This window comes from Cyanistes caeruleus, chromosome 7 (genome assembly GCF_971803275.1).
Source record: "Cyanistes caeruleus chromosome 7, bCyaCae1.hap1.1, whole genome shotgun sequence".
NCBI classification, from domain to species: Eukaryota; Metazoa; Chordata; class Aves; order Passeriformes; family Paridae; genus Cyanistes; species Cyanistes caeruleus.
Genome location: NC_141707.1, coordinates 1,067,468 through 1,094,006, shown reverse-complemented (window position 1 = coordinate 1,094,006; position 26,539 = coordinate 1,067,468). Strand labels below are relative to the sequence as shown.

Sequence of the window (26,539 nt, the reverse complement as noted above, 5' to 3'; positions counted from 1 at the left end):
TGGACCCCGTGAGTAAGGGCTGGCCAACTTGTTTGCAAGCAGTAGCAGGATGTGCCCTGCTGGTGAAGGAAGCTAGGAAAATCACCTTTAATAGCAATTTGAAGGTAATGTCCCCCCATAATATTCGGGGTGTGTTACAACAAAAGGCGGATAAGTGGATTTCAGATGCTAGACTTCTAAAATATGAAGGAATTTTAGTTGAGGCCCCAAACTTAATATTAGAAACCACCACTTTACAAAATCCGGCTGCATTTTTGTATGGAGAACCCGAAGGCGAATCCCTGACACATGACTGTATAACTACAATTGAGGAACAAACCAAAATTAGACCTCATTTGGAAGCAGAGGAATTAGAAAGCGGAGAAAAGTTGTTTGTGGATGGGTCCTCCAGAGTAATAGAAGAAAAGAGGAAAACAGGCTATGCCATTGTACGAGGACCTGATTTGCAAGTCCTAGAATCAGGTCCATTAGACAAATCTTGGTCAGCCCAAGCTTGTGAATTGTATGCAGTATTAAGAGCATTGGAATTATTAGAAGGAAAGGAGGGGACAATATATACAGATTCCAGATATAGTTATGGAGTGGTGCATACGTTTGGTAAACTGTGGGAAGAAAGAGGTTTAATAAATTCCCAAGGGAAAGATTTAGTCCATCAAAAACTCATAATTGCAGTATTAAAAGCCCTGAGAGGGCCCAAAAAGTTGGCAGTGGTTCATTTGAAAGGACATCAGACGGGAATGGACTTGAGGAGTAGGGGAAATAATGCCGCAGATCAGGAGGCAAAACGGGTGGCATTACGGACAATGGTCCTAAAAGAAAAAGGGGGGCATGGAGAAATTATGGAACATAAGGATAGTGATTTAAGAAGTAAATTTACTGAGGAAGAGAGATTAAAACTCCCAGAGACAGGAGCGATAGAAAACTCAGAGGGGAGATGGTTCCTTCCAGATGGCCGAGAAGTACTACCAAAAGCCATAGCTCAGAGAATATTAGAAAAAATGCATCAAAGGACACATTGGGGAGCACAAGGACTAATCGATTATTTTGCAGCAAAGTATATGAGCACAGGTATTCGAGACTTAGCTAAGCAAATTACTAGAAGCTGCCTCCCATGTTTAAAAACAAATAGAAAGAATCTCAGAAAATTACCTTATGGAGGGAGACCCTTAGCAAAAAGACCTTTTGCAAATATTCAGATTGACTTTGCAGAACTACCAAAGGTAGGGAGACTTAAATATCTCCTGGTCCTAGTGGATCATCTCACCCATTTTGTAAAAGCTTTCCCTACATCTAGGGAAACTTCACGAACAGTTGTAAAGGTGTTATTGGAAGAAATAATTTCCAGATATGGGGTACCAGAGACAATAGACTCTGACAAAAGTCCCCATTTTACATCAAAAATAACTCAGGAGGTGTCGGAGGCATTAGGAATAAAGTGGGAACAACACACCCCTTGGCACCCTCCAAGTTCTGGGAGAGTAGAAAGAATGAATGGAGAAATAAAAAAACAACTTACTAAGCTAGTAATGGAAACAAAACTATCATGGGTCAAATGTGTTCCATTAGCCTTTCTGAATATTCGAACTCAGCCAAGGGCAGATTAGGGAATTTCCCCTTTTGAGATGTTATATGGTATGCCTTATAATATAGAAGAAGTTCAAACACATCCAAATGTAAGTGATCAGTATATCAATAAGTACTTAATAAAATTAATGAAGTATAAGAAGGCATTGTGGGAAAAAGGAATGCTAGCTCAAAGACCACCATTGGATTTTATATTACACCAAGTACAACCCGGAGATTGGGTGTTGATAAGAAGTTGGAAAAAGAACCCCCTAACACCAAAGTGGGAAGGACCGTATCAAGTCCTGCTAACAACTGATTCTGCAATCCGAACTGCAGAGAAGGGATGGACACATGCCAGTCGAATTAAGGGACCTGTGGAGCCACCAAAAACTAATAACTGGGAAGTGGTTAGCCCGGCTGGGGACCTGAGACTTAAAATATCCTGAAAAAAAAAAAAAAAAAAAAAAAAAAAAAATCTGAAAATTATTAATCTGCTTAGAAACTTATGAATAGTAAACTCCATAAAGGCTTTTATATAGAATATAAGATACCCCCATCTAGTAGGGAGGAAATATATAATAGTAATGTTAAAATAGGTTGTGCTGTATGCCAGAATTGTTACCCTTTTGTTTGTTTTAAAAGTATAGTATGTGAAGAACATTGGTGGACCCACTGTCATAGAGGCTACCCACCGAGAGGGGTGTGTAGATTTTGCTACATTGCCCAGAGGAGACTCACCGATTGGGCCTTAAGAACCAAAACACAGGCAGGGGAATTTGAGAAAGGATCAGAAAAGTGGTGGGCCATTTACTCAAAAGGAGTCAATTCCTTGTATTATTGTTACCATCCAAACGAACCTGCACCTTTTGTAATAAATATAGTAGCTGGGTCGTGCAGACGGTGGCTCCAGGAATTGAGGTGTGATACCCCTTTAGTAAAACATAGAAGTTGGGAAAAATATATACAAAGAAAGAATAAAAAAAGGAGTAATCTCCCTCCTGAAGAATACTCTTGCTGCCGAGACGATGGTACACCCCGTGGCCCGAGGCAACCGGGTCGACGACGGGAGAGGCAGAGGAGTAATAAACTGTGGAGGGAAACACTCCAAAATACATGGGACCAAAAGGTCATGGTCCTGGAAATGCCACAAGAATGGGAATGAGACAACCCAGCAAAATAATTTATGGGAAGCCCAAATTGGTATTTTACAAAAGAAAAGCCTCTATTATAGCAAGGGAAGCCAATGCTCATTAAAAAGGTCAGTAATATTTATAATTTTAATTAGCACATTTAACATTTGTACAAGTAAGACTCATGAACCCTTTAATTGGTCCTTAACCCGATGGGAGGACCAGGTTATTATTCTATCACAAATTACCTCTGGAGCCCCTAGCTTTCAAGTTACACTAGACTCTCTCATTAAGTGGAAGGGTATTAATTATTTCCCACCTGGGCATAAGGTACTATACATGTGCCCAGCTTCTAATCCAGGCAGAGGGTATTGTAATTATCCCGGAGAATTTTACTGTAGATATTGGGGCTGTGAGACAATTTCCATGGGATGGAAAGTACAAAACCCAGATAAGTATCTAAAGGTTGAACGGGGTCCACACGGATGTGTAAAGCCCTGGATAGGCCCCTCAGGGGAGATAACATATATTGGAACTTGCAAATTTCACTATATAAATATTACACAATCCCAAGATCCTGGGTGGTTATTGGGAAGAACCTGGGGTCTCAGAGTATGGGAACCCGGAAGGGATCGGGGGGTGCATATACTCATAAAGAAAGAGGTAGTTCCCCATGACTCGGGATCTGTTGGACCAAATCCAGTGGTGTGGGGAGTAGAAGACCCTAAAGTAAGGGATCACAATAACCATTCAGAAAAATTAGAAAATAACACCCAAGTATTAACCACAGTAGAGACACCCCAAGAATATGGAAACAAAGCTCTTTGGAAAATTCTGCAAGCTACCTTTAAAGTATTAAATGATACACATCCAAATTTAACTAGAGAATGTTGGTTATGTTATAACATTAATCCATCCTTTTATGAGGCCATAGGCTCCATAGCAGAACCAAAAAGAGTGAATGGTACCAATCCTGCTGCTTGCTTATGGCAATCAGGAAGGGAAAATACTCCAGGAATAACATTATCTCGAGTCACTGGAAAAGGGAAATGTGTGGGAAATGTGCCCCTAGATAAGAATTACTTATGCCAAACAAAAATACTGATTAATGACCCTCGCAAGCCAGCTCAGTGGCTGATTCCAGCACCTAATACTAAATGGGTTTGTAACACTTTAGGAGTAACCCCATGTGTTTCTATAACAGCCTTTAATGAAACTTATGAATTCTGCATACAGGTCATAATAGTTCCCAGAATTATTTATCATTCTGAAGAATATGTGTATACACAATATCAAAACCCAGAACATCATTTAGTGAAGCGAGAACCCCTCACAGCACTAACAGTAGCTGTATTGCTAGGCATAGGAGGGGCTGGATTAGGAACAGGTGTAGCATCTTTAGTAAATCAGCACCAGGGACTCAGAGAGCTTAGAATTTCAGTAGATGAGGATTTAAGAAGAATTGATAAATCTATAAAGGATCTCACAGACTCCCTAGACTCACTGGCTGAAGTGGCCTTACAAAATAGAAGGGGATTAAATCTATTATTTTTACGACAAGGAGGCCTTTGTGCTGCCCTTAAGGAAGAACGTTGTGTACATGTAAATAAAAGTGGAATAGTAAGAGAAACCATGGCCAAATTACAGGAAGGACTGTAAAAGAGAAAAGAAGAACAAGAAATGCAACAGAATTGGTATGAATCTTGGTTTAATTACTCCCCCTGGTTAAGTACTTTATTATCCACCATAATGGGGCCCTCAATTTTACTAATTTTAGTACTTACTTTAGGCCCTTGCATTCTTAATAAAATTATTAATATCGTAAAAAACAGATTAGAAGCAGCACACCTTATGTTAATACATGCTAAATATGAGGCCTTAAAGGGAGAAGAAACAGAAGATTATTTAGAATTAAGTAAAAAAGAACTACAAAGATTCAGCAAACAAAAGTAAGAAATAGAAAAAGGGGGGGTTGTGATAGATAGAAACTCTTTTGTTCGCCTAAATAAAAAGATATGATAGAATGCTTTGCGAAATTGTACTTTAGATATAAAGTTGAGAAGGGGCTGAAGGCCACTAACTTGCTGAAGCTGGCATAATTAATAACAGACTAGCAGAAATTCCTGGAACACTAGGACAAGATAAACCTTGAGACAGAAACAGTGAGAAAAGGTCAGTAGAGTAGGAGTGAGGAAGACTTGGAGCCTCCCTTCTACGACCACAAGAGGGCAGAGAAAGATCATCTAATGACCAGAGACGCATGCGTAGAAACGCCGGAGGAAAGCCACATCATCAGGAGGCCGAAACGAATAAAAGGACAAACATGGAAGCGGGAAGCGCGGCAGCTCCGTGGGAAGAGGTTTTTCCTCCTCCTCCCTGCCGCCCGGCGCCGACTTTGCTTATTGCTGGCTTGCTATAATTAATAAAACCTTTCCTTATATATCTCTCTTTCTAGTGTATTCGTGTATTCATAACACTCTCCATGATATTGCCAATGCTGCAATCTCTGACATCTCTTCTTGTCACCCCAGGTAACAAGGTGCCAACGCAGTGCTTCACTAACATTAAGCAAGGGGCAAGTGAGTATTTCATTAAATATATAGACAAGCTGAAATTGCCATTGAAAAGCAAATAGAGTGCCCAAAGGCACAAAAAGAATTGTTGGTAAAAATAGCAATGGCCAATGCCAACATGGAATGTAAAGCAGTTTTACAGGCCCTCCCACTTGACCCTGAACCAACCATAGACCAAATGGTTGAAGCCTGCGCCAAGCATGTCTCCACTTCTACCGAAAACACAGTAGCCCTTGCGGGTTCTAAAGGGCTGGCAGAAAGGATATCCAGTGCCTATGCAGCTGAAATGATAAAGGACTCAAGCTCAAGCCACTGTTTTAACTGCGGCAAGCCTGGACACTTTTTTAAGGATTGCCCCGAGAGACATTTTTTATAGCCACCCAACCACCAATGGTTACCCAGACCAAACTGGCATTAAGGAAACTTCAATCAGAGCATGGGACAGCCCCGTGCACTGACATCAAATCAAATGCCGCACCACTCCATCCCTCCTGCAAAAACTACCATCCCGCCTCCATGGGGACTTAGGTCACAGGTGCAGTGTTTGCTTCAGCCCACGCAGGAGAAAATGCCAAACATACCAGCCAACATTTTCTCTTTGTGTTTGCTACCCTGGGAGTCCCAGAACAAATAAAAACAGATCATGGGCCCGCTTACACCTCCCATAGACTGAGAGATTTCTTCAGCCAGTGCGGGGTGAAGCACGCCACAGGCATACCTCACTCTCCCACAGGGCAATCAATAGTGGAAAGGACACATCAGAACCTTAAAAGAGTCCTTGATCAGCAGTGGGGAGGAACAAAGATCATTCTTCCCATTGAGAGGCTCTGTAAGGCTCTGCATGTTATGAATTTTCTAAATTGTTCACCTACAGAGCCCGACCCCCCTGTAGTTCTACATACCCCTGTAGAAGTACGGCACTTCTCTAATTTGACCCATGCCAAACTCACAGAGAGGTCACCAATGCTGATCAAGAATCCTGAGCCACAACAGACATCAGGACCTTTCCCATTGATTAGCTGGGGGAGAGGGTATGCTTGTGTGTTAACACCATCTGGTCCTAGGTGGCTCCCAGGGAAAAAAATAAAACCATACCTAGTCCCTGCAAACCCTTCTCAAAACACGACCAAATTCTAAAAAAAAATCCCACCAAATCTCCACAAATTCCCACAAAATACATGAAAAATCCCTCAAGATCCCTAAATCGCCTCACTATCCCACAAAATTCCACAAAAATCACACAAAACCTCCACAAGTTTCCACAAAATCTAAGAAAAATTCCTCAAAATACTTCAACTCTCCTCAAAACCACACAAAGTCCTTGAAAAGGCTCACCAAATTCCACAAAAATCCCACCAAATTCCCTACATCTTCTCAAAACTCTACAAATTTCAACAAAAATCCCACCAAATCTCCACAAATTCCCACAAAATACATGAAAAATCACAGATAATTCCTCAATTCTCTGCAGAATCTCACAAAATTCCAGAAAAGACCCTCAAAGTTCCACCAACATCCCACAAAATGTCCACAAATGTCCACAAAATCCAAGAAAAATCCCACAGATTTCCCTAATTCTTCTAAAACACGACCAAATTCTAGAAAAATCTCCCACAGAATCTCCACAAATTCCCACAAAATCTAAAACAAATTCCTCAAAATTCTTCAAGTCTCTTCAGAATCCCACACAATTCCAGAAAAATCCCCACAAAATTCCAGACAAGTCCCACAAAATTCCCTAAATCATTTCAAAACCCTACCAATTCACAGGAATGTCCCACAAAATCTCCACCGATTCCCAGAACATCCCACAAAAATCCCACAAAAATCCCTAAATCTTCTGAAAACTCGACCAAATTCCAGAAACGCCCCATAAAATCACCACAGTTTCCCACAAAATTCAAGAAAAACACCACAAAATTCCCTAAATCTTTTCAAAATACTACAAAATTCCTGAAAAGCCCTACCAAATTCCAGAAATGTCCCACAAAATGACCTAAATCATTCCAAAACTCTACCAAATTCCACAAAAATCCCACCAAATCTCCACAAATTCTTACAAAATACATGAAAAATCACAGATAATTCCTCAATTCTCTGCTGAATCTCACAAAATTCCAGAAAAGACCCTCAAAATTCCACAACCATCCCCCAAAATCTCCTCAAAATCCAAAAAAATTCCAGGAAAAATCCCACAACATTCCCTAAACCTTCTCAAAACACGACCAAATTCTAAAAAAAAATCCCACCAAATCTCCACAAATTCTTACAAAATACATGAAAAATCACAGATAATTCCTCAATTCTCTGCAGAATCTCACAAAATTCCAGAAAAGACCCTCAAAGTTCCACCAACATCCCACAAAATGTCCACAAATGTCCACAAAATCCAAGAAAAATCCCACAGATTTCCCTAATTCTTCTAAAACACGACCAAATTCTAGAAAAATCTCCCACAGAATCTCCACAAATTCCCACAAAATCTAAAACAAATTCCTCAAAATTCTTCAAGTCTCCTCAGAATCCCACACAATTCCAGAAAAATCCCCACAAAATTCCAGACAAGTCCCACAAAATTCCCTAAATCATTTCAAAACCCTACCAATTCACAGGAATGTCCCACAAAATCTCTGCCAATTCCCAGAACATCCCACAAAAATCCCACAAAAATCCCTAAATCTTCTGAAATCTTGACCAAATTCCAGAAACGCCCCATAAAATCACCACAGTTTCCCACAAACTTCAAGAAAAACACCACAAAATTCCCTAAATCTTTTCAAAATACTACAAAATTCCAGAAAAGCCCCACCAAATTCCAGAAATGTCCCACAAAATGACCTAAATCATTCCAAAACTCTACCAAATTCCACAAAAATCCCACCAAATCTCCACAAATTCTTACAAAATACATGAAAAATCACAGATAATTCCTCAATTCTCTGCCGAATCTCACAAAATTCCAGAAAAGACCCTCAAAATTCCACAACCATCCAACAAAATCTCCTCAAAATCCAAAAAAATTCCAGGAAAAATCCCACAACATTCCCGAAATCTTCTCAAAACATGACCAAATACTAGAAAAAAATCCCACCAAATCTCCACAAATTCCCACAAAATACATGAAAAATCACAGATAATTCCTCAATTCTCTGCAGAATCTCACAAAATTCCAGAAAAGACCCTCAAAGTTCCACCAACATCCCAAAAAATGTCCACAAATGTCCACAAAATCCAAGAAAAATCCCACAAAATTCCCTAATTCTTCTAAAACACGACCAAATTCTAGAAAAATATCCCACCAAATCTCCACAAATTCCCACAAAATACATGAAAAATCCCTCAAGATCCCTAGATCGCCTCAATATCCCACAAAATTCCACAAAAATCACACAAAACCTCCACAAGTTTCCACAAAATCTAAGAAAAATTCCTCAAAATACTTCAACTCTCCTCAAAACCACACAAAGTCCTTCAAAAGGCCCACCAAATTCCACAAAAATCCCACCAAATTCCCTACATCTTCTCAAAACTCTACAAATTTCAACACAAATCCCACCAAATCTCCACAAATTCTTACAAAATACATGAAAAATCACAGATAATTCCTCAATTCTCTGCAGAATCTCACAAAATTCCAGAAAAGACGCTCAAAGTTCCACCAACATCCCACAAAATGTCCACAAATGTCCACAAAATCCAAGAAAAATCCCACAGATTTCCCTAATTCTTCTAAAACACGACCAAATTCTAGAAAAATCTCCCACAGAATCTCCACAAATTCCCACAAAATCTAAAACAAATTCCTCAAAATTCTTCAAGTCTCTTCAGAATCCCACACAATTCCAGAAAAATCCCCACAAAATTCCAGACAAGTCCCACAAAATTCCCTAAATCATTTCAAAACCCTACCAATTCACAGGAATGTCCCACAAAATCTCCACCGATTCCCAGAACATCCCACAAAAATCCCACAAAAATCCCTAAATCTTCTGAAAACTCGACCAAATTCCAGAAACGCCCCATAAAATCACCACAGTTTCCCACAAAATTCAAGAAAAACACCACAAAATTCCCTAAATCTTTTCAAAATACTACAAAATTCCAGAAAAGCCCCACCAAATTCCAGAAATGTCCCACAAAATGACCTAAATCATTCCAAAACTCTACCAAATTCCACAAAAATCCCACCAAATCTCCACAAATTCTTACAAAATACATGAAAAATCACAGATAATTCCTCAATTCTCTGCCGAATCTCACAAAATTCCAGAAAAGACCCTCAAAATTCCACAACCATCCAACAAAATCTCCTCAAAATCCAAAAAAATTCCAGGAAAAATCCCACAACATTCCCGAAATCTTCTCAAAACATGACCAAATACTAGAAAAAAATCCCACCAAATCTCCACAAATTCCCACAAAATACATGAAAAATCACAGATAATTCCTCAATTCTCTGCAGAATCTCACAAAATTCCAGAAAAGACCCTCAAAGTTCCACCAACATCCCAAAAAATGTCCACAAATGTCCACAAAATCCAAGAAAAATCCCACAAAATTCCCTAATTCTTCTAAAACACGACCAAATTCTAGAAAAATATCCCACCAAATCTCCACAAATTCCCACAAAATACATGAAAAATCCCTCAAGATCCCTAGATCGCCTCAATATCCCACAAAATTCCACAAAAATCACACAAAACCTCCACAAGTTTCCACAAAATCTAAGAAAAATTCCTCAAAATACTTCAACTCTCCTCAAAACCACACAAAGTCCTTCAAAAGGCCCACCAAATTCCACAAAAATCCCACCAAATTCCCTACATCTTCTCAAAACTCTACAAATTTCAACACAAATCCCACCAAATCTCCACAAATTCTTACAAAATACATGAAAAATCACAGATAATTCCTCAATTCTCGGCAGAATCTCACAAAATTCCAGAAAAGACCCTCAAAGTTCCACCAACATCCCACAAAATGTCCACAAATGTCCACAAAATCCAAGAAAAATCCCACAAAATTCCCTAATTCTTCTAAAACACGACCAAATTCTAGAAAAATATCCCACCAAATCTCCACAAATTCCCACAAAATACATGAAAAATCCCTCAAGATCCCTAAATCGCCTCAATATCCCACAAAATTCCACAAAAATCACACAAAACCTCCACAAGTTTCCACAAAATCTAAGAAAAATTCCTCAAAATACTTCAACTCTCCTCAAAACCACACAAAGTCCTTGAAAAGGCCCACCAAATTCCACAAAAATCCCACCAAATTCCCTACATCTTCTCAAAACTCTACAAATTTCAACACAAATCCCACCAAATCTCCACAAATTCTTACAAAATACATGAAAAATCACAGATAATTCCTCAATTCTCGGCAGAATCTCACAAAATTCCAGAAAAGACCCTCAAAGTTCCACCAACATCCCACAAAATGTCCACAAATGTCCACAAAATCCAAGAAAAATCCCACAGATTTCCCTAATTCTTCTAAAACACGACCAAATTCTAGAAAAATCTCCCACAGAATCTCCACAAATTCCCACAAAATCTAAAACAAATTCCTCAAAATTCTTCAAGTCTCTTCAGAATCCCACACAATTCCAGAAAAATCCCCACAAAATTCCAGACAAGTCCCACAAAATTCCCTAAATCATTTCAAAACCCTACCAATTCACAGGAATGTCCCACAAAATCTCCACCGATTCCCAGAACATCCCACAAAAATCCCACAAAAATCCCTAAATCTTCTGAAAACTCGACCAAATTCCAGAAACGCCCCATAAAATCACCACAGTTTCCCACAAAATTCAAGAAAAACACCACAAAATTCCCTAAATCTTTTCAAAATACTACAAAATTCCTGAAAAGCCCTACCAAATTCCAGAAATATCCCACAAAATGACCTAAATCATTCCAAAACTCTACCAAATTCCACAAAAATCCCACCAAATCTCCACAAATTCTTACAAAATACATGAAAAATCACAGATAATTCCTCAATTCTCTGCCGAATCTCACAAAATTCCAGAAAAGACCCTCCAAATTCCACAACCATCCAACAAAATCTCCTCAAAATCCAAAAAAATTCCAGGAAAAATCCCACAACATTCCCGAAATCTTCTCAAAACATGACCAAATACTAGAAAAAAATCCCACCAAATCTCCACAAATTCCCACAAAATACATGAAAAATCACAGATAATTCCTCAATTCTCTGCAGAATCTCACAAAATTCCAGAAAAGACCCTCAAAGTTCCACCAACATCCCACAAAATGTCCACAAATGTCCACAAAATCCAAGAAAAATCCCACAGATTTCCCTAATTCTTCTAAAACACGACCAAATTCTAGAAAAATCTCCCACAGAATCTCCACAAATTCCCACAAAATCTAAAACAAATTCCTCAAAATTCTTCAAGTCTCTTCAGAATCCCACACAATTCCAGAAAAATCCCCACAAAATTCCAGACAAGTCCCACAAAATTCCCTAAATCATTTCAAAACCCTACCAATTCACAGGAATGTCCCACAAAATCTCCACCGATTCCCAGAACATCCCACAAAAATCCCACAAAAATCCCTAAATCTTCTGAAAACTCGACCAAATTCCAGAAACGCCCCATAAAATCACCACAGTTTCCCACAAAATTCAAGAAAAACACCACAAAATTCCCTAAATCTTTTCAAAATACTACAAAATTCCTGAAAAGCCCTACCAAATTCCAGAAATGTCCCACAAAATGACCTAAATCATTCCAAAACTCTACCAAATTCCACAAAAATCCCACCAAATCTCCACAAATTCTTACAAAATACATGAAAAATCACAGATAATTCCTCAATTCTCTGCTGAATCTCACAAAATTCCAGAAAGACCCGCAAAATTCCACAACCATCCCCCAAAATCTCCTCAAAATCCAAAAAAATTCCAGGAAAAATCCCACAACATTCCCTAAACCTTCTCAAAACACGACCAAATTCTAAAAAAAAATCCCACCAAATCTCCACAAATTCTTACAAAATACATGAAAAATCACAGATAATTCCTCAATTCTCTGCAGAATCTCACAAAATTCCAGAAAAGACCCTCAAAGTTCCACCAACATCCCACAAAATGTCCACAAATGTCCACAAAATCCAAGAAAAATCCCACAGATTTCCCTAATTCTTCTAAAACACGACCAAATTCTAGAAAAATATCCCACCAAATCTCCACAAATTCCCACAAAATCTAAAACAAATTCCTCAAAATTCTTCAAGTCTCCTCAGAATCCCACACAATTCCAGAAAAATCCCCACAAAATTCCAGACAAGTCCCACAAAATTCCCTAAATCATTTCAAAACCCTACCAATTCACAGGAATGTCCCACAAAATCTCTGCCAATTCCCAGAACATCCCACAAAAATCCCACAAAAATCCCTAAATCTTCTGAAATCTTGACCAAATTCCAGAAACGCCCCGTAAAATCACCACAGTTTCCCACAAACTTCAAGAAAAACAACACAAAATTCCCTAAATCTTTTCAAAATACTACAAAATTCCTGAAAAGCCCCACCAAATTCCAGAAATGTCCCACAAAATGACCTAAATCATTCCAAAACTCTACCAAATTCCACAAAAATCCCACCAAATCTCCACAAATTCTTACAAAATACATGAAAAATCACAGATAATTCCTCAATTCTCTGCTGAATCTCACAAAATTCCAGAAAAGACCCTCAAAATTCCACAACCATCCAACAAAATCTCCTCAAAATCCAAAAAAATTCCAGGAAAAATCCCACAACATTCCCGAAATCTTCTCAAAACATGACCAAATACTAGAAAAAAATCCCACCAAATCTCCACAAATTCCCACAAAATACATGAAAAATCACAGATAATTCCTCAATTCTCGGCAGAATCTCACAAAATTCCAGAAAAGACCCTCAAAGTTCCACCAACATCCCAAAAAATGTCCACAAATGTCCACAAAATCCAAGAAAAATCCCACAAAATTCCCTAATTCTTCTAAAACACGACCAAATTCTAGAAAAATATCCCACCAAATCTCCACAAATTCCCACAAAATACATGAAAAATCCCTCAAGATCCCTAAATCGCCTCAATATCCCACAAAATTCCACAAAAATCACACAAAACCTCCACAAGTTTCCACAAAATCTAAGAAAAATTCCTCAAAATACTTCAACTCTCCTCAAAACCACACAAAGTCCTTGAAAAGGCTCACCAAATTCCACAAAAATCCCACCAAATTCCCTACATCTTCTCAAAACTCTACAAATTTCAACAAAAATCCCACCAAATCTCCACAAATTCTTACAAAATACATGAAAAATCACAGATAATTCCTCAATTCTCTGCAGAATCTCACAAAATTCCAGAAAAGACGCTCAAAGTTCCACCAACATCCCACAAAATGTCCACAAATGTCCACAAAATCCAAGAAAAATCCCACAGATTTCCCTAATTCTTCTAAAACACGACCAAATTCTAGAAAAATCTCCCACAGAATCTCCACAAATTCCCACAAAATCTAAAACAAATTCCTCAAAATTCTTCAAGTCTCTTCAGAATCCCACACAATTCCAGAAAAATCCCCACAAAATTCCAGACAAGTCCCACAAAATTCCCTAAATCATTTCAAAACCCTACCAATTCACAGGAATGTCCCACAAAATCTCCACCGATTCCCAGAACATCCCACAAAAATCCCACAAAAATCCCTAAATCTTCTGAAAACTCGACCAAATTCCAGAAACGCCCCATAAAATCACCACAGTTTCCCACAAAATTCAAGAAAAACACCACAAAATTCCCTAAATCTTTTCAAAATACTACAAAATTCCTGAAAAGCCCTACCAAATTCCAGAAATGTCCCACAAAATGACCTAAATCATTCCAAAACTCTACCAAATTCCACAAAAATCCCACCAAATCTCCACAAATTCTTACAAAATACATGAAAAATCACAGATAATTCCTCAATTCTCTGCTGAATCTCACAAAATTCCAGAAAAGACCCTCAAAATTCCACAACCATCCCCCAAAATCTCCTCAAAATCCAAAAAAATTCCAGGAAAAATCCCACAACATTCCCTAAACCTTCTCAAAACACGACCAAATTCTAAAAAAAAATCCCACCAAATCTCCACAAATTCTTACAAAATACATGAAAAATCACAGATAATTCCTCAATTCTCTGCAGAATCTCACAAAATTCCAGAAAAGACCCTCAAAGTTCCACCAACATCCCACAAAATGTCCACAAATGTCCACAAAATCCAAGAAAAATCCCACAGATTTCCCTAATTCTTCTAAAACACGACCAAATTCTAGAAAAATCTCCCACAGAATCTCCACAAATTCCCACAAAATCTAAAACAAATTCCTCAAAATTCTTCAAGTCTCCTCAGAATCCCACACAATTCCAGAAAAATCCCCACAAAATTCCAGACAAGTCCCACAAAATTCCCTAAATCATTTCAAAACCCTACCAATTCACAGGAATGTCCCACAAAATCTCTGCCAATTCCCAGAACATCCCACAAAAATCCCACAAAAATCCCTAAATCTTCTGAAATCTTGACCAAATTCCAGAAACGCCCCATAAAATCACCACAGTTTCCCACAAACTTCAAGAAAAACACCACAAAATTCCCTAAATCTTTTCAAAATACTACAAAATTCCAGAAAAGCCCCACCAAATTCCAGAAATGTCCCACAAAATGACCTAAATCATTCCAAAACTCTACCAAATTCCACAAAAATCCCACCAAATCTCCACAAATTCTTACAAAATACATGAAAAATCACAGATAATTCCTCAATTCTCTGCCGAATCTCACAAAATTCCAGAAAAGACCCTCAAAATTCCACAACCATCCAACAAAATCTCCTCAAAATCCAAAAAAATTCCAGGAAAAATCCCACAACATTCCCGAAATCTTCTCAAAACATGACCAAATACTAGAAAAAAATCCCACCAAATCTCCACAAATTCCCACAAAATACATGAAAAATCACAGATAATTCCTCAATTCTCTGCAGAATCTCACAAAATTCCAGAAAAGACCCTCAAAGTTCCACCAACATCCCAAAAAATGTCCACAAATGTCCACAAAATCCAAGAAAAATCCCACAAAATTCCCTAATTCTTCTAAAACACGACCAAATTCTAGAAAAATATCCCACCAAATCTCCACAAATTCCCACAAAATACATGAAAAATCCCTCAAGATCCCTAGATCGCCTCAATATCCCACAAAATTCCACAAAAATCACACAAAACCTCCACAAGTTTCCACAAAATCTAAGAAAAATTCCTCAAAATACTTCAACTCTCCTCAAAACCACACAAAGTCCTTCAAAAGGCCCACCAAATTCCACAAAAATCCCACCAAATTCCCTACATCTTCTCAAAACTCTACAAATTTCAACACAAATCCCACCAAATCTCCACAAATTCTTACAAAATACATGAAAAATCACAGATAATTCCTCAATTCTCGGCAGAATCTCACAAAATTCCAGAAAAGACCCTCAAAGTTCCACCAACATCCCACAAAATGTCCACAAATGTCCACAAAATCCAAGAAAAATCCCACAAAATTCCCTAATTCTTCTAAAACACGACCAAATTCTAGAAAAATATCCCACCAAATCTCCACAAATTCCCACAAAATACATGAAAAATCCCTCAAGATCCCTAAATCGCCTCAATATCCCACAAAATTCCACAAAAATCACACAAAACCTCCACAAGTTTCCACAAAATCTAAGAAAAATTCCTCAAAATACTTCAACTCTCCTCAAAACCACACAAAGTCCTTGAAAAGGCTCACCAAATTCCACAAAAATCCCACCAAATTCCCTACATCTTCTCAAAACTCTACAAATTTCAACAAAAATCCCACCAAATCTCCACAAATTCTTACAAAATACATGAAAAATCACAGATAATTCCTCAATTCTCTGCAGAATCTCACAAAATTCCAGAAAAGACGCTCAAAGTTCCACCAACATCCCACAAAATGTCCACAAATGTCCACAAAATCCAAGAAAAATCCCACAGATTTCCCTAATTCTTCTAAAACACGACCAAATTCTAGAAAAATCTCCCACAGAATCTCCACAAATTCCCACAAAATCTAAAACAAATTCCTCAAAATTCTTCAAGTCTCTTCAGAATCCCACACAATTCCAGAAAAATCCCCACAAAATTCCAGACAAGTCCCACAAAATTCCCTAAATCATTTCAAAACCCTACCAATTCACAGGAATGTCCCACAAAATCTCCACCGATTCCCAGAACATCCCACAAAAATCCCACAAAAATCCCTAAATCTTCTGAAAACTCGACCAAATTCCAGAAACGCCCCATAAAATCACCACAGTTTCCCACAAAATTCAAGAAAAACACCACAAAATTCCCTAAATCTTTTCAAAATACTACAAAATTCCAGAAAAGCCCCACCAAATTCCAGAAATGTCCCACAAAATGACCTAAATCATTCCAAAACTCTACCAAATTCCACAAAAATCCCACCAAATCTCCACAAATTCTTACAAAATACATGAAAAATCACAGATAATTCCTCAATTCTCTGCCGAATCTCACAAAATTCCAGAAAAGACCCTCAAAATTCCACAACCATCCAACAAAATCTCCTCAAAATCCAAAAAAATTCCAGGAAAAATCCCACAACATTCCCGAAATCTTCTCAAAACATGACCAAATACTAGAAAAAAATCCCACCAAATCTCCACAAATTCTTACAAAATACATGAAAAATCACAGATAATTCCTCAATTCTCTGCAGAATCTCACAAAATTCCAGAAAAGACCCTCAAAGTTCCACCAACATCCCACAAAATGTCCACAAATGTCCACAAAATCCAAGAAAAATCCCACAAAATTCCCTAATTCTTCTAAAACACGACCAAATTCTAGAAAAATATCCCACCAAATCTCCACAAATTCCCACAAAATACATGAAAAATCCCTCAAGATCCCTAGATCGCCTCAATATCCCACAAAATTCCACAAAAATCACACAAAACCTCCACAAGTTTCCACAAAATCTAAGAAAAATTCCTCAAAATACTTCAACTCTCCTCAAAACCACACAAAGTCCTTCAAAAGGCCCACCAAATTCCACAAAAATCCCACCAAATTCCCTACATCTTCTCAAAACTCTACAAATTTCAACACAAATCCCACCAAATCTCCACAAATTCTTACAAAATACATGAAAAATCACAGATAATTCCTCAATTCTCGGCAGAATCTCACAAAATTCCAGAAAAGACCCTCAAAGTTCCACCAACATCCCACAAAATGTCCACAAATGTCCACAAAATCCAAGAAAAATCCCACAAAATTCCCTAATTCTTCTAAAACACGACCAAATTCTAGAAAAATATCCCACCAAATCTCCACAAATTCCCACAAAATACATGAAAAATCCCTCAAGATCCCTAAATCGCCTCAATATCCCACAAAATTCCACAAAAATCACACAAAACCTCCACAAGTTTCCACAAAATCTAAGAAAAATTCCTCAAAATACTTCAACTCTCCTCAAAACCACACAAAGTCCTTGAAAAGGCTCACCAAATTCCACAAAAATCCCACCAAATTCCCTACATCTTCTCAAAACTCTACAAATTTCAACAAAAATCCCACCAAATCTCCACAAATTCTTACAAAATACATGAAAAATCACAGATAATTCCTCAATTCTCTGCAGAATCTCACAAAATTCCAGAAAAGACGCTCAAAGTTCCACCAACATCCCACAAAATGTCCACAAATGTCCACAAAATCCAAGAAAAATCCCACAGATTTCCCTAATTCTTCTAAAACACGACCAAATTCTAGAAAAATCTCCCACAGAATCTCCACAAATTCCCACAAAATCTAAAACAAATTCCTCAAAATTCTTCAAGTCTCTTCAGAATCCCACACAATTCCAGAAAAATCCCCACAAAATTCCAGACAAGTCCCACAAAATTCCCTAAATCATTTCAAAACCCTACCAATTCACAGGAATGTCCCACAAAATCTCCACCGATTCCCAGAACATCCCACAAAAATCCCACAAAAATCCCTAAATCTTCTGAAAACTCGACCAAATTCCAGAAACGCCCCATAAAATCACCACAGTTTCCCACAAAATTCAAGAAAAACACCACAAAATTCCCTAAATCTTTTCAAAATACTACAAAATTCCTGAAAAGCCCTACCAAATTCCAGAAATATCCCACAAAATGACCTAAATCATTCCAAAACTCTACCAAATTCCACAAAAATCCCACCAAATCTCCACAAATTCTTACAAAATACATGAAAAATCACAGATAATTCCTCAATTCTCTGCCGAATCTCACAAAATTCCAGAAAAGACCCTCCAAATTCCACAACCATCCAACAAAATCTCCTCAAAATCCAAAAAAATTCCAGGAAAAATCCCACAACATTCCCGAAATCTTCTCAAAACATGACCAAATACTAGAAAAAAATCCCACCAAATCTCCACAAATTCTTACAAAATACATGAAAAATCACAGATAATTCCTCAATTCTCTGCAGAATCTCACAAAATTCCAGAAAAGACCCTCAAAGTTCCACCAACATCCCACAAAATGTCCACAAATGTCCACAAAATCCAAGAAAAATCCCACAGATTTCCCTAATTCTTCTAAAACACGACCAAATTCTAGAAAAATCTCCCACAGAATCTCCACAAATTCCCACAAAATCTAAAACAAATTCCTCAAAATTCTTCAAGTCTCTTCAGAATCCCACACAATTCCAGAAAAATCCCCACAAAATTCCAGACAAGTCCCACAAAATTCCCTAAATCATTTCAAAACCCTACCAATTCACAGGAATGTCCCACAAAATCTCCACCGATTCCCAGAACATCCCACAAAAATCCCACAAAAATCCCTAAATCTTCTGAAAACTCGACCAAATTCCAGAAACGCCCCATAAAATCACCACAGTTTCCCACAAAATTCAAGAAAAACACCACAAAATTCCCTAAATCTTTTCAAAATACTACAAAATTCCTGAAAAGCCCTACCAAATTCCAGAAATGTCCCACAAAATGACCTAAATCATTCCAAAACTCTACCAAATTCCACAAAAATCCCACCAAATCTCCACAAATTCTTACAAAATACATGAAAAATCACAGATAATTCCTCAATTCTCTGCTGAATCTCACAAAATTCCAGAAAGACCCGCAAAATTCCACAACCATCCCCCAAAATCTCCTCAAAATCCAAAAAAATTCCAGGAAAAATCCCACAACATTCCCTAAACCTTCTCAAAACACGACCAAATTCTAAAAAAAAATCCCACCAAATCTCCACAAATTCTTACAAAATACATGAAAAATCACAGATAATTCCTCAATTCTCTGCAGAATCTCACAAAATTCCAGAAAAGACCCTCAAAGTTCCACCAACATCCCACAAAATGTCCACAAATGTCCACAAAATCCAAGAAAAATCCCACAGATTTCCCTAATTCTTCTAAAACACGACCAAATTCTAGAAAAATATCCCACCAAATCTCCACAAATTCCCACAAAATCTAAAACAAATTCCTCAAAATTCTTCAAGTCTCCTCAGAATCCCACACAATTCCAGAAAAATCCCCACAAAATTCCAGACAAGTCCCACAAAATTCCCTAAATCATTTCAAAACCCTACCAATTCACAGGAATGTCCCACAAAATCTCTGCCAATTCCCAGAACATCCCACAAAAATCCCACAAAAATCCCTAAATCTTCTGAAATCTTGACCAAATTCCAGAAACGCCCCGTAAAATCACCACAGTTTCCCACAAACTTCAAGAAAAACAACACAAAATTCCCTAAATCTTTTCAAAATACTACAAAATTCCTGAAAAGCCCCACCAAATTCCAGAAATGTCCCACAAAATGACCTAAATCATTCCAAAACTCTACCAAATTCCACAAAAATCCCACCAAATCTCCACAAATTCTTACAAAATACATGAAAAATCACAGATAATTCCTCAATTCTCTGCTGAATCTCACAAAATTCCAGAAAAGACCCTCAAAATTCCACAACCATCCAACAAAATCTCCTCAAAATCCAAAAAAATTCCAGGAAAAATCCCACAACATTCCCGAAATCTTCTCAAAACATGACCAAATACTAGAAAAAAATCCCACCAAATCTCCACAAATTCCCACAAAATACATGAAAAATCACAGATAATTCCTCAATTCTCGGCAGAATCTCACAAAATTCCAGAAAAGACCCTCAAAGTTCCACCAACATCCCAAAAAATGTCCACAAATGTCCACAAAATCCAAGAAAAATCCCACAAAATTCCCTAATTCTTCTAAAACACGACCAAATTCTAGAAAAATATCCCACCAAATCTCCACAAATTCCCACAAAATACATGAAAAATCCCTCAAGATCCCTAAATCGCCTCAATATCCCACAAAATTCCACAAAAATCACACAAAACCTCCACAAGTTTCCACAAAATCTAAGAAAAATTCCTCAAAATACTTCAACTCTCCTCAAAACCACACAAAGTCCTTGAAAAGGCTCACCAAATTCCACAAAAATCCCACCAAATTCCCTACATCTTCTCAAAACTCTACAAATTTCAACAAAAATCCCACCAAATCTCCACAAATTCTTACAAAATACATGAAAAATCACAGATAATTCCTCAATTCTCTGCAGAATCTCACAAAATTCCAGAAAAGACGCTCAAAGTTCCACCAACATCCCACAAAATGTCCACAAATGTCCACAAAATCCAAGAAAAATCCCACAGATTTCCCTAATTCTTCTAAAACACGACCAAATTCTAGAAAAATCTCCCACAGAATCTCCACAAATTCCCACAAAATCTAAAACAAATTCCTCAAAATTCTTCAAGTCTCTTCAGAATCCCACACAATTCCAGAAAAATCCCCACAAAATTCCAGACAAGTCCCACAAAATTCCCTAAATCATTTCAAAACCCTACCAATTCACAGGAATGTCCCACAAAATCTCCACCGATTCCCAGAACATCCCACAAAAATCCCACAAAAATCCCTAAATCTTCTGAAAACTCGACCAAATTCCAGAAACGCCCCATAAAATCACCACAGTTTCCCACAAAATTCAAGAAAAACACCACAAAATTCCCTAAATCTTTTCAAAATACTACAAAATTCCTGAAAAGCCCTACCAAATTCCAGGAATGTCCCACAAAATGACCTAAATCATTCCAAAACTCTACCAAATTCCACAAAAATCCCACCAAATCTCCACAAATTCTTACAAAATACATGAAAAATCACAGATAATTCCTCAATTCTCTGCTGAATCTCACAAAATTCCAGAAAAGACCCTCAAAATTCCACAACCATCCCCCAAAATCTCCTCAAAATCCAAAAAAATTCCAGGAAAAATCCCACAACATTCCCTAAACCTTCTCAAAACACGACCAAATTCTAAAAAAAAATCCCACCAAATCTCCACAAATTCTTACAAAATACATGAAAAATCACAGATAATTCCTCAATTCTCTGCAGAATCTCACAAAATTCCAGAAAAGACCCTCAAAGTTCCACCAACATCCCACAAAATGTCCACAAATGTCCACAAAATCCAAGAAAAATCCCACAGATTTCCCTAATTCTTCTAAAACACGACCAAATTCTAGAAAAATATCCCACCAAATCTCCACAAATTCCCACAAAATCTAAAACAAATTCCTCAAAATTCTTCAAGTCTCCTCAGAATCCCACACAATTCCAGAAAAATCCCCACAAAATTCCAGACAAGTCCCACAAAATTCCCTAAATCATTTCAAAACCCTACCAATTCACAGGAATGTCCCACAAAATCTCTGCCAATTCCCAGAACATCCCACAAAAATCCCACAAAAATCCCTAAATCTTCTGAAATCTTGACCAAATTCCAGAAACGCCCCGTAAAATCACCACAGTTTCCCACAAACTTCAAGAAAAACAACACAAAATTCCCTAAATCTTTTCAAAATACTACAAAATTCCTGAAAAGCCCCACCAAATTCCAGAAATGTCCCACAAAATGACCTAAATCATTCCAAAACTCTACCAAATTCCACAAAAATCCCACCAAATCTCCACAAATTCTTACAAAATACATGAAAAATCACAGATAATTCCTCAATTCTCTGCCGAATCTCACAAAATTCCAGAAAAGAACCTCAAAATTCCACAACCATCCAACAAAATCTCCTCAAAATCCAAAAAAATTCCAGGAAAAATCCCACAACATTCCCGAAATCTTCTCAAAACATGACCAAATACTAGAAAAAAATCCCACCAAATCTCCACAAATTCCCACAAAATACATGAAAAATCACAGATAATTCCTCAATTCTCGGCAGAATCTCACAAAATTCCAGAAAAGACCCTCAAAGTTCCACCAACATCCCAAAAAATGTCCACAAATGTCCACAAAATCCAAGAAAAATCCCACAAAATTCCCTAATTCTTCTAAAACACGACCAAATTCTAGAAAAATATCCCACCAAATCTCCACAAATTCCCACAAAATACATGAAAAATCCCTCAAGATCCCTAAATCGCCTCAATATCCCACAAAATTCCACAAAAATCACACAAAACCTCCACAAGTTTCCACAAAATCTAAGAAAAATTCCTCAAAATACTTCAACTCTCCTCAAAACCACACAAAGTCCTTGAAAAGGCTCACCAAATTCCACAAAAATCCCACCAAATTCCCTACATCTTCTCAAAACTCTACAAATTTCAACAAAAATCCCACCAAATCTCCACAAATTCCCACAAAATACATGAAAAATCACAGATAATTCCTCAATTCTCTGCAGAATCTCACAAAATTCCAGAAAAGACGCTCAAAGTTCCACCAACATCCCACAAAATGTCCACAAATGTCCACAAAATCCAAGAAAAATCCCACAGATTTCCCTAATTCTTCTAAAACACGACCAAATTCTAGAAAAATCTCCCACAGAATCTCCACAAATTCCCACAAAATCTAAAACAAATTCCTCAAAATTCTTCAAGTCTCTTCAGAATCCCACACAATTCCAGAAAAATCCCCACAAAATTCCAGACAAGTCCCACAAAATTCCCTAAATCATTTCAAAACCCTACCAATTCACAGGAATGTCCCACAAAATCTCCACCGATTCCCAGAACATCCCACAAAAATCCCACAAAAATCCCTAAATCTTCTGAAAACTCGACCAAATTCCAGAAACGCCCCATAAAATCACCACAGTTTCCCACAAAATTCAAGAAAAACACCACAAAATTCCCTAAATCTTTTCAAAATACTACAAAATTCCTGAAAAGCCCTACCAAATTCCAGAAATATCCCACAAAATGACCTAAATCATTCCAAAACTCTACCAAATTCCACAAAAATCCCACCAAATCTCCACAAATTCTTACAAAATACATGAAAAATCACAGATAATTCCTCAATTCTCTGCTGAATCTCACAAAATTCCAGAAAAGACCCTCAAAATTCCACAACCATCCCCCAAAATCTCCTCAAAATCCAAAAAAATTCCAGGAAAAATCCCACAACATTCCCTAAACCTTCTCAAAACACGACCAAATTCTAAAAAAAAATCCCACCAAATCTCCACAAATTCTTACAAAATACATGAAAAATCACAGATAATTCCTCAATTCTCTGCAGAATCTCACAAAATTCCAGAAAAGACCCTCAAAGTTCCACCAACATCCCACAAAATGTCCACAAATGTCCACAAAATCCAAGAAAAATCCCACAGATTTCCCTAATTCTTCTAAAACACGACCAAATTCTAGAAAAATATCCCACCAAATCTCCACAAATTCCCACAAAATCTAAAACAAATTCCTCAAAATTCTTCAAGTCTCCTCAGAATCCCACACAATTCCAGAAAAATCCCCACAAAATTCCAGACAAGTCCCACAAAATTCCCTAAATCATTTCAAAACCCTACCAATTCACAGGAATGTCCCACAAAATCTCTGCCAATTCCCAGAACATCCCACAAAAATCCCACAAAAATCCCTAAATCTTCTGAAATCTTGACCAAATTCCAGAAACGCCCCGTAAAATCACCACAGTTTCCCACAAACTTCAAGAAAAACAACACAAAATTCCCTAAATCTTTTCAAAATACTACAAAATTCCTGAAAAGCCCCACCAAATTCCAGAAATGTCCCACAAAATGACCTAAATCATTCCAAAACTCTACCAAATTCCACAAAAATCCCACCAAATCTCCACAAATTCTTACAAAATACATGAAAAATCACAGATAATTCCTCAATTCTCTGCTGAATCTCACAAAATTCCAGAAAAGACCCTCAAAATTCCACAACCATCCCCCAAAATCTCCTCAAAATCCAAAAAAATTCCAGGAAAAATCCCACAACATTCCCGAAATCTTCTCAAAACATGACCAAATACTAGAAAAAAATCCCACCAAATCTCCACAAATTCCCACAAAATACATGAAAAATCACAGATAATTCCTCAATTCTCTGCAGAATCTCACAAAATTCCAGAAAAGACCCTCAAAGTTCCACCAACATCCCACAAAATGTCCACAAATGTCCACAAAATCCAAGAAAAATCCCACAGATTTCCCTAATTCTTCTAAAACACGACCAAATTCTAGAAAAATATCCCACCAAATCTCCACAAATTCCCACAAAATCTAAAACAAATTCCTCAAAATTCTTCAAGTCTCCTCAGAATCCCACACAATTCCAGAAAAATCCCCACAAAATTCCAGACAAGTCCCACAAAATTCCCTAAATCATTTCAAAACCCTACCAATTCACAGGAATGTCCCACAAAATCTCTGCCAATTCCCAGAACATCCCACAAAAATCCCACAAAAATCCATAAATCTTCTGAAATCTTGACCAAATTCCAGAAACGCCCCATAAAATCACCACAGTTTCCCACAAACTTCAAGAAAAACAACACAAAATTCCCTAAATCTTTTCAAAATACTACAAAATTCCTGAAAAGCCCCACCAAATTCCAGAAATGTCCCACAAAATGACCTAAATCATTCCAAAACTCTACCAAATTCCACAAAAATCCCACCAAATCTCCACAAATTCTTACAAAATACATGAAAAATCACAGATAATTCCTCAATTCTCTGCCGAATCTCACAAAATTCCAGAAAAGACCCTCAAAATTCCACAACCATCCAACAAAATCTCCTCAAAATCCAAAAAAATTCCAGGAAAAATCCCACAACATTCCCGAAATCTTCTCAAAACATGACCAAATACTAGAAAAAAATCCCACCAAATCTCCACAAATTCCCACAAAATACATGAAAAATCACAGATAATTCCTCAATTCTCTGCAGAATCTCACAAAATTCCAGAAAAGACCCTCAAAGTTCCACCAACATCCCAAAAAATGTCCACAAATGTCCACAAAATCCAAGAAAAATCCCACAAAATTCCCTAATTCTTCTAAAACACGACCAAATTCTAGAAAAATATCCCACCAAATCTCCACAAATTCCCACAAAATACATGAAAAATCCCTCAAGATCCCTAAATCGCCTCAATATCCCACAAAATTCCACAAAAATCACACAAAACCTCCACAAGTTTCCACAAAATCTAAGAAAAATTCCTCAAAATACTTCAACTCTCCTCAAAACCACACAAAGTCCTTGAAAAGGCCCACCAAATTCTACAAAAATCCCACCAAATTCCCTACATCTTCTCAAAACTCTACAAATTTCAACACAAATCCCACCAAATCTCCACAAATTCTTACAAAATACATGAAAAATCACAGATAATTCCTCAATTCTCGGCAGAATCTCACAAAATTCCAGAAAAGACCCTCAAAGTTCCACCAACATCCCACAAAATGTCCACAAATGTCCACAAAATCCAAGAAAAATCCCAGAAAATTCCCTAATTCTTCTAAAACACGACCAAATTCTAGAAAAATATCCCACCAAATCTCCACAAATTCCCACAAAATACATGAAAAATCCCTCAAGATCCCTAAATTGCCTCAATATCCCACAAAATTCCACAAAAATCACACAAAACCTCCACAAGTTTCCACAAAATCTAAGAAAAATTCCTCAAAATACTTCAACTCTCCTCAAAACCACACAAAGTCCTTGAAAAGGCTCACCAAATTCCACAAAAATCCCACCAAATTCCCTACATCTTCTCAA

At 37.4% G+C, this 26,539-nt stretch overlaps 1 protein-coding gene across 1 annotated transcript; it reads left to right on the top strand.

The window, feature by feature from the left end:
• The first annotated feature begins 2,034 nt into the window (after positions 1 to 2,034).
• On the top strand, positions 2,035 to 5,038 carry LOC147652050 (endogenous murine leukemia virus Env polyprotein from Emv-2 locus-like). Its single transcript, XM_086897914.1, has one exon. The coding sequence runs from the start codon at positions 2,592 to 2,594 to the stop codon at positions 4,353 to 4,355; it is 1,764 nt and encodes a 587-aa protein (XP_086754040.1). The 5' UTR covers positions 2,035 to 2,591; the 3' UTR covers positions 4,356 to 5,038.
• Positions 5,039 to 26,539: the final 21,501 nt, after the last annotated feature.

Coding starts and splice junctions, on each gene's coding strand:
- LOC147652050 (XM_086897914.1), top strand. CDS start 2,592: ATGGTACACCCCGTGGCCCGAGGCAACCGGGTCGACGACGGGAGAGGC.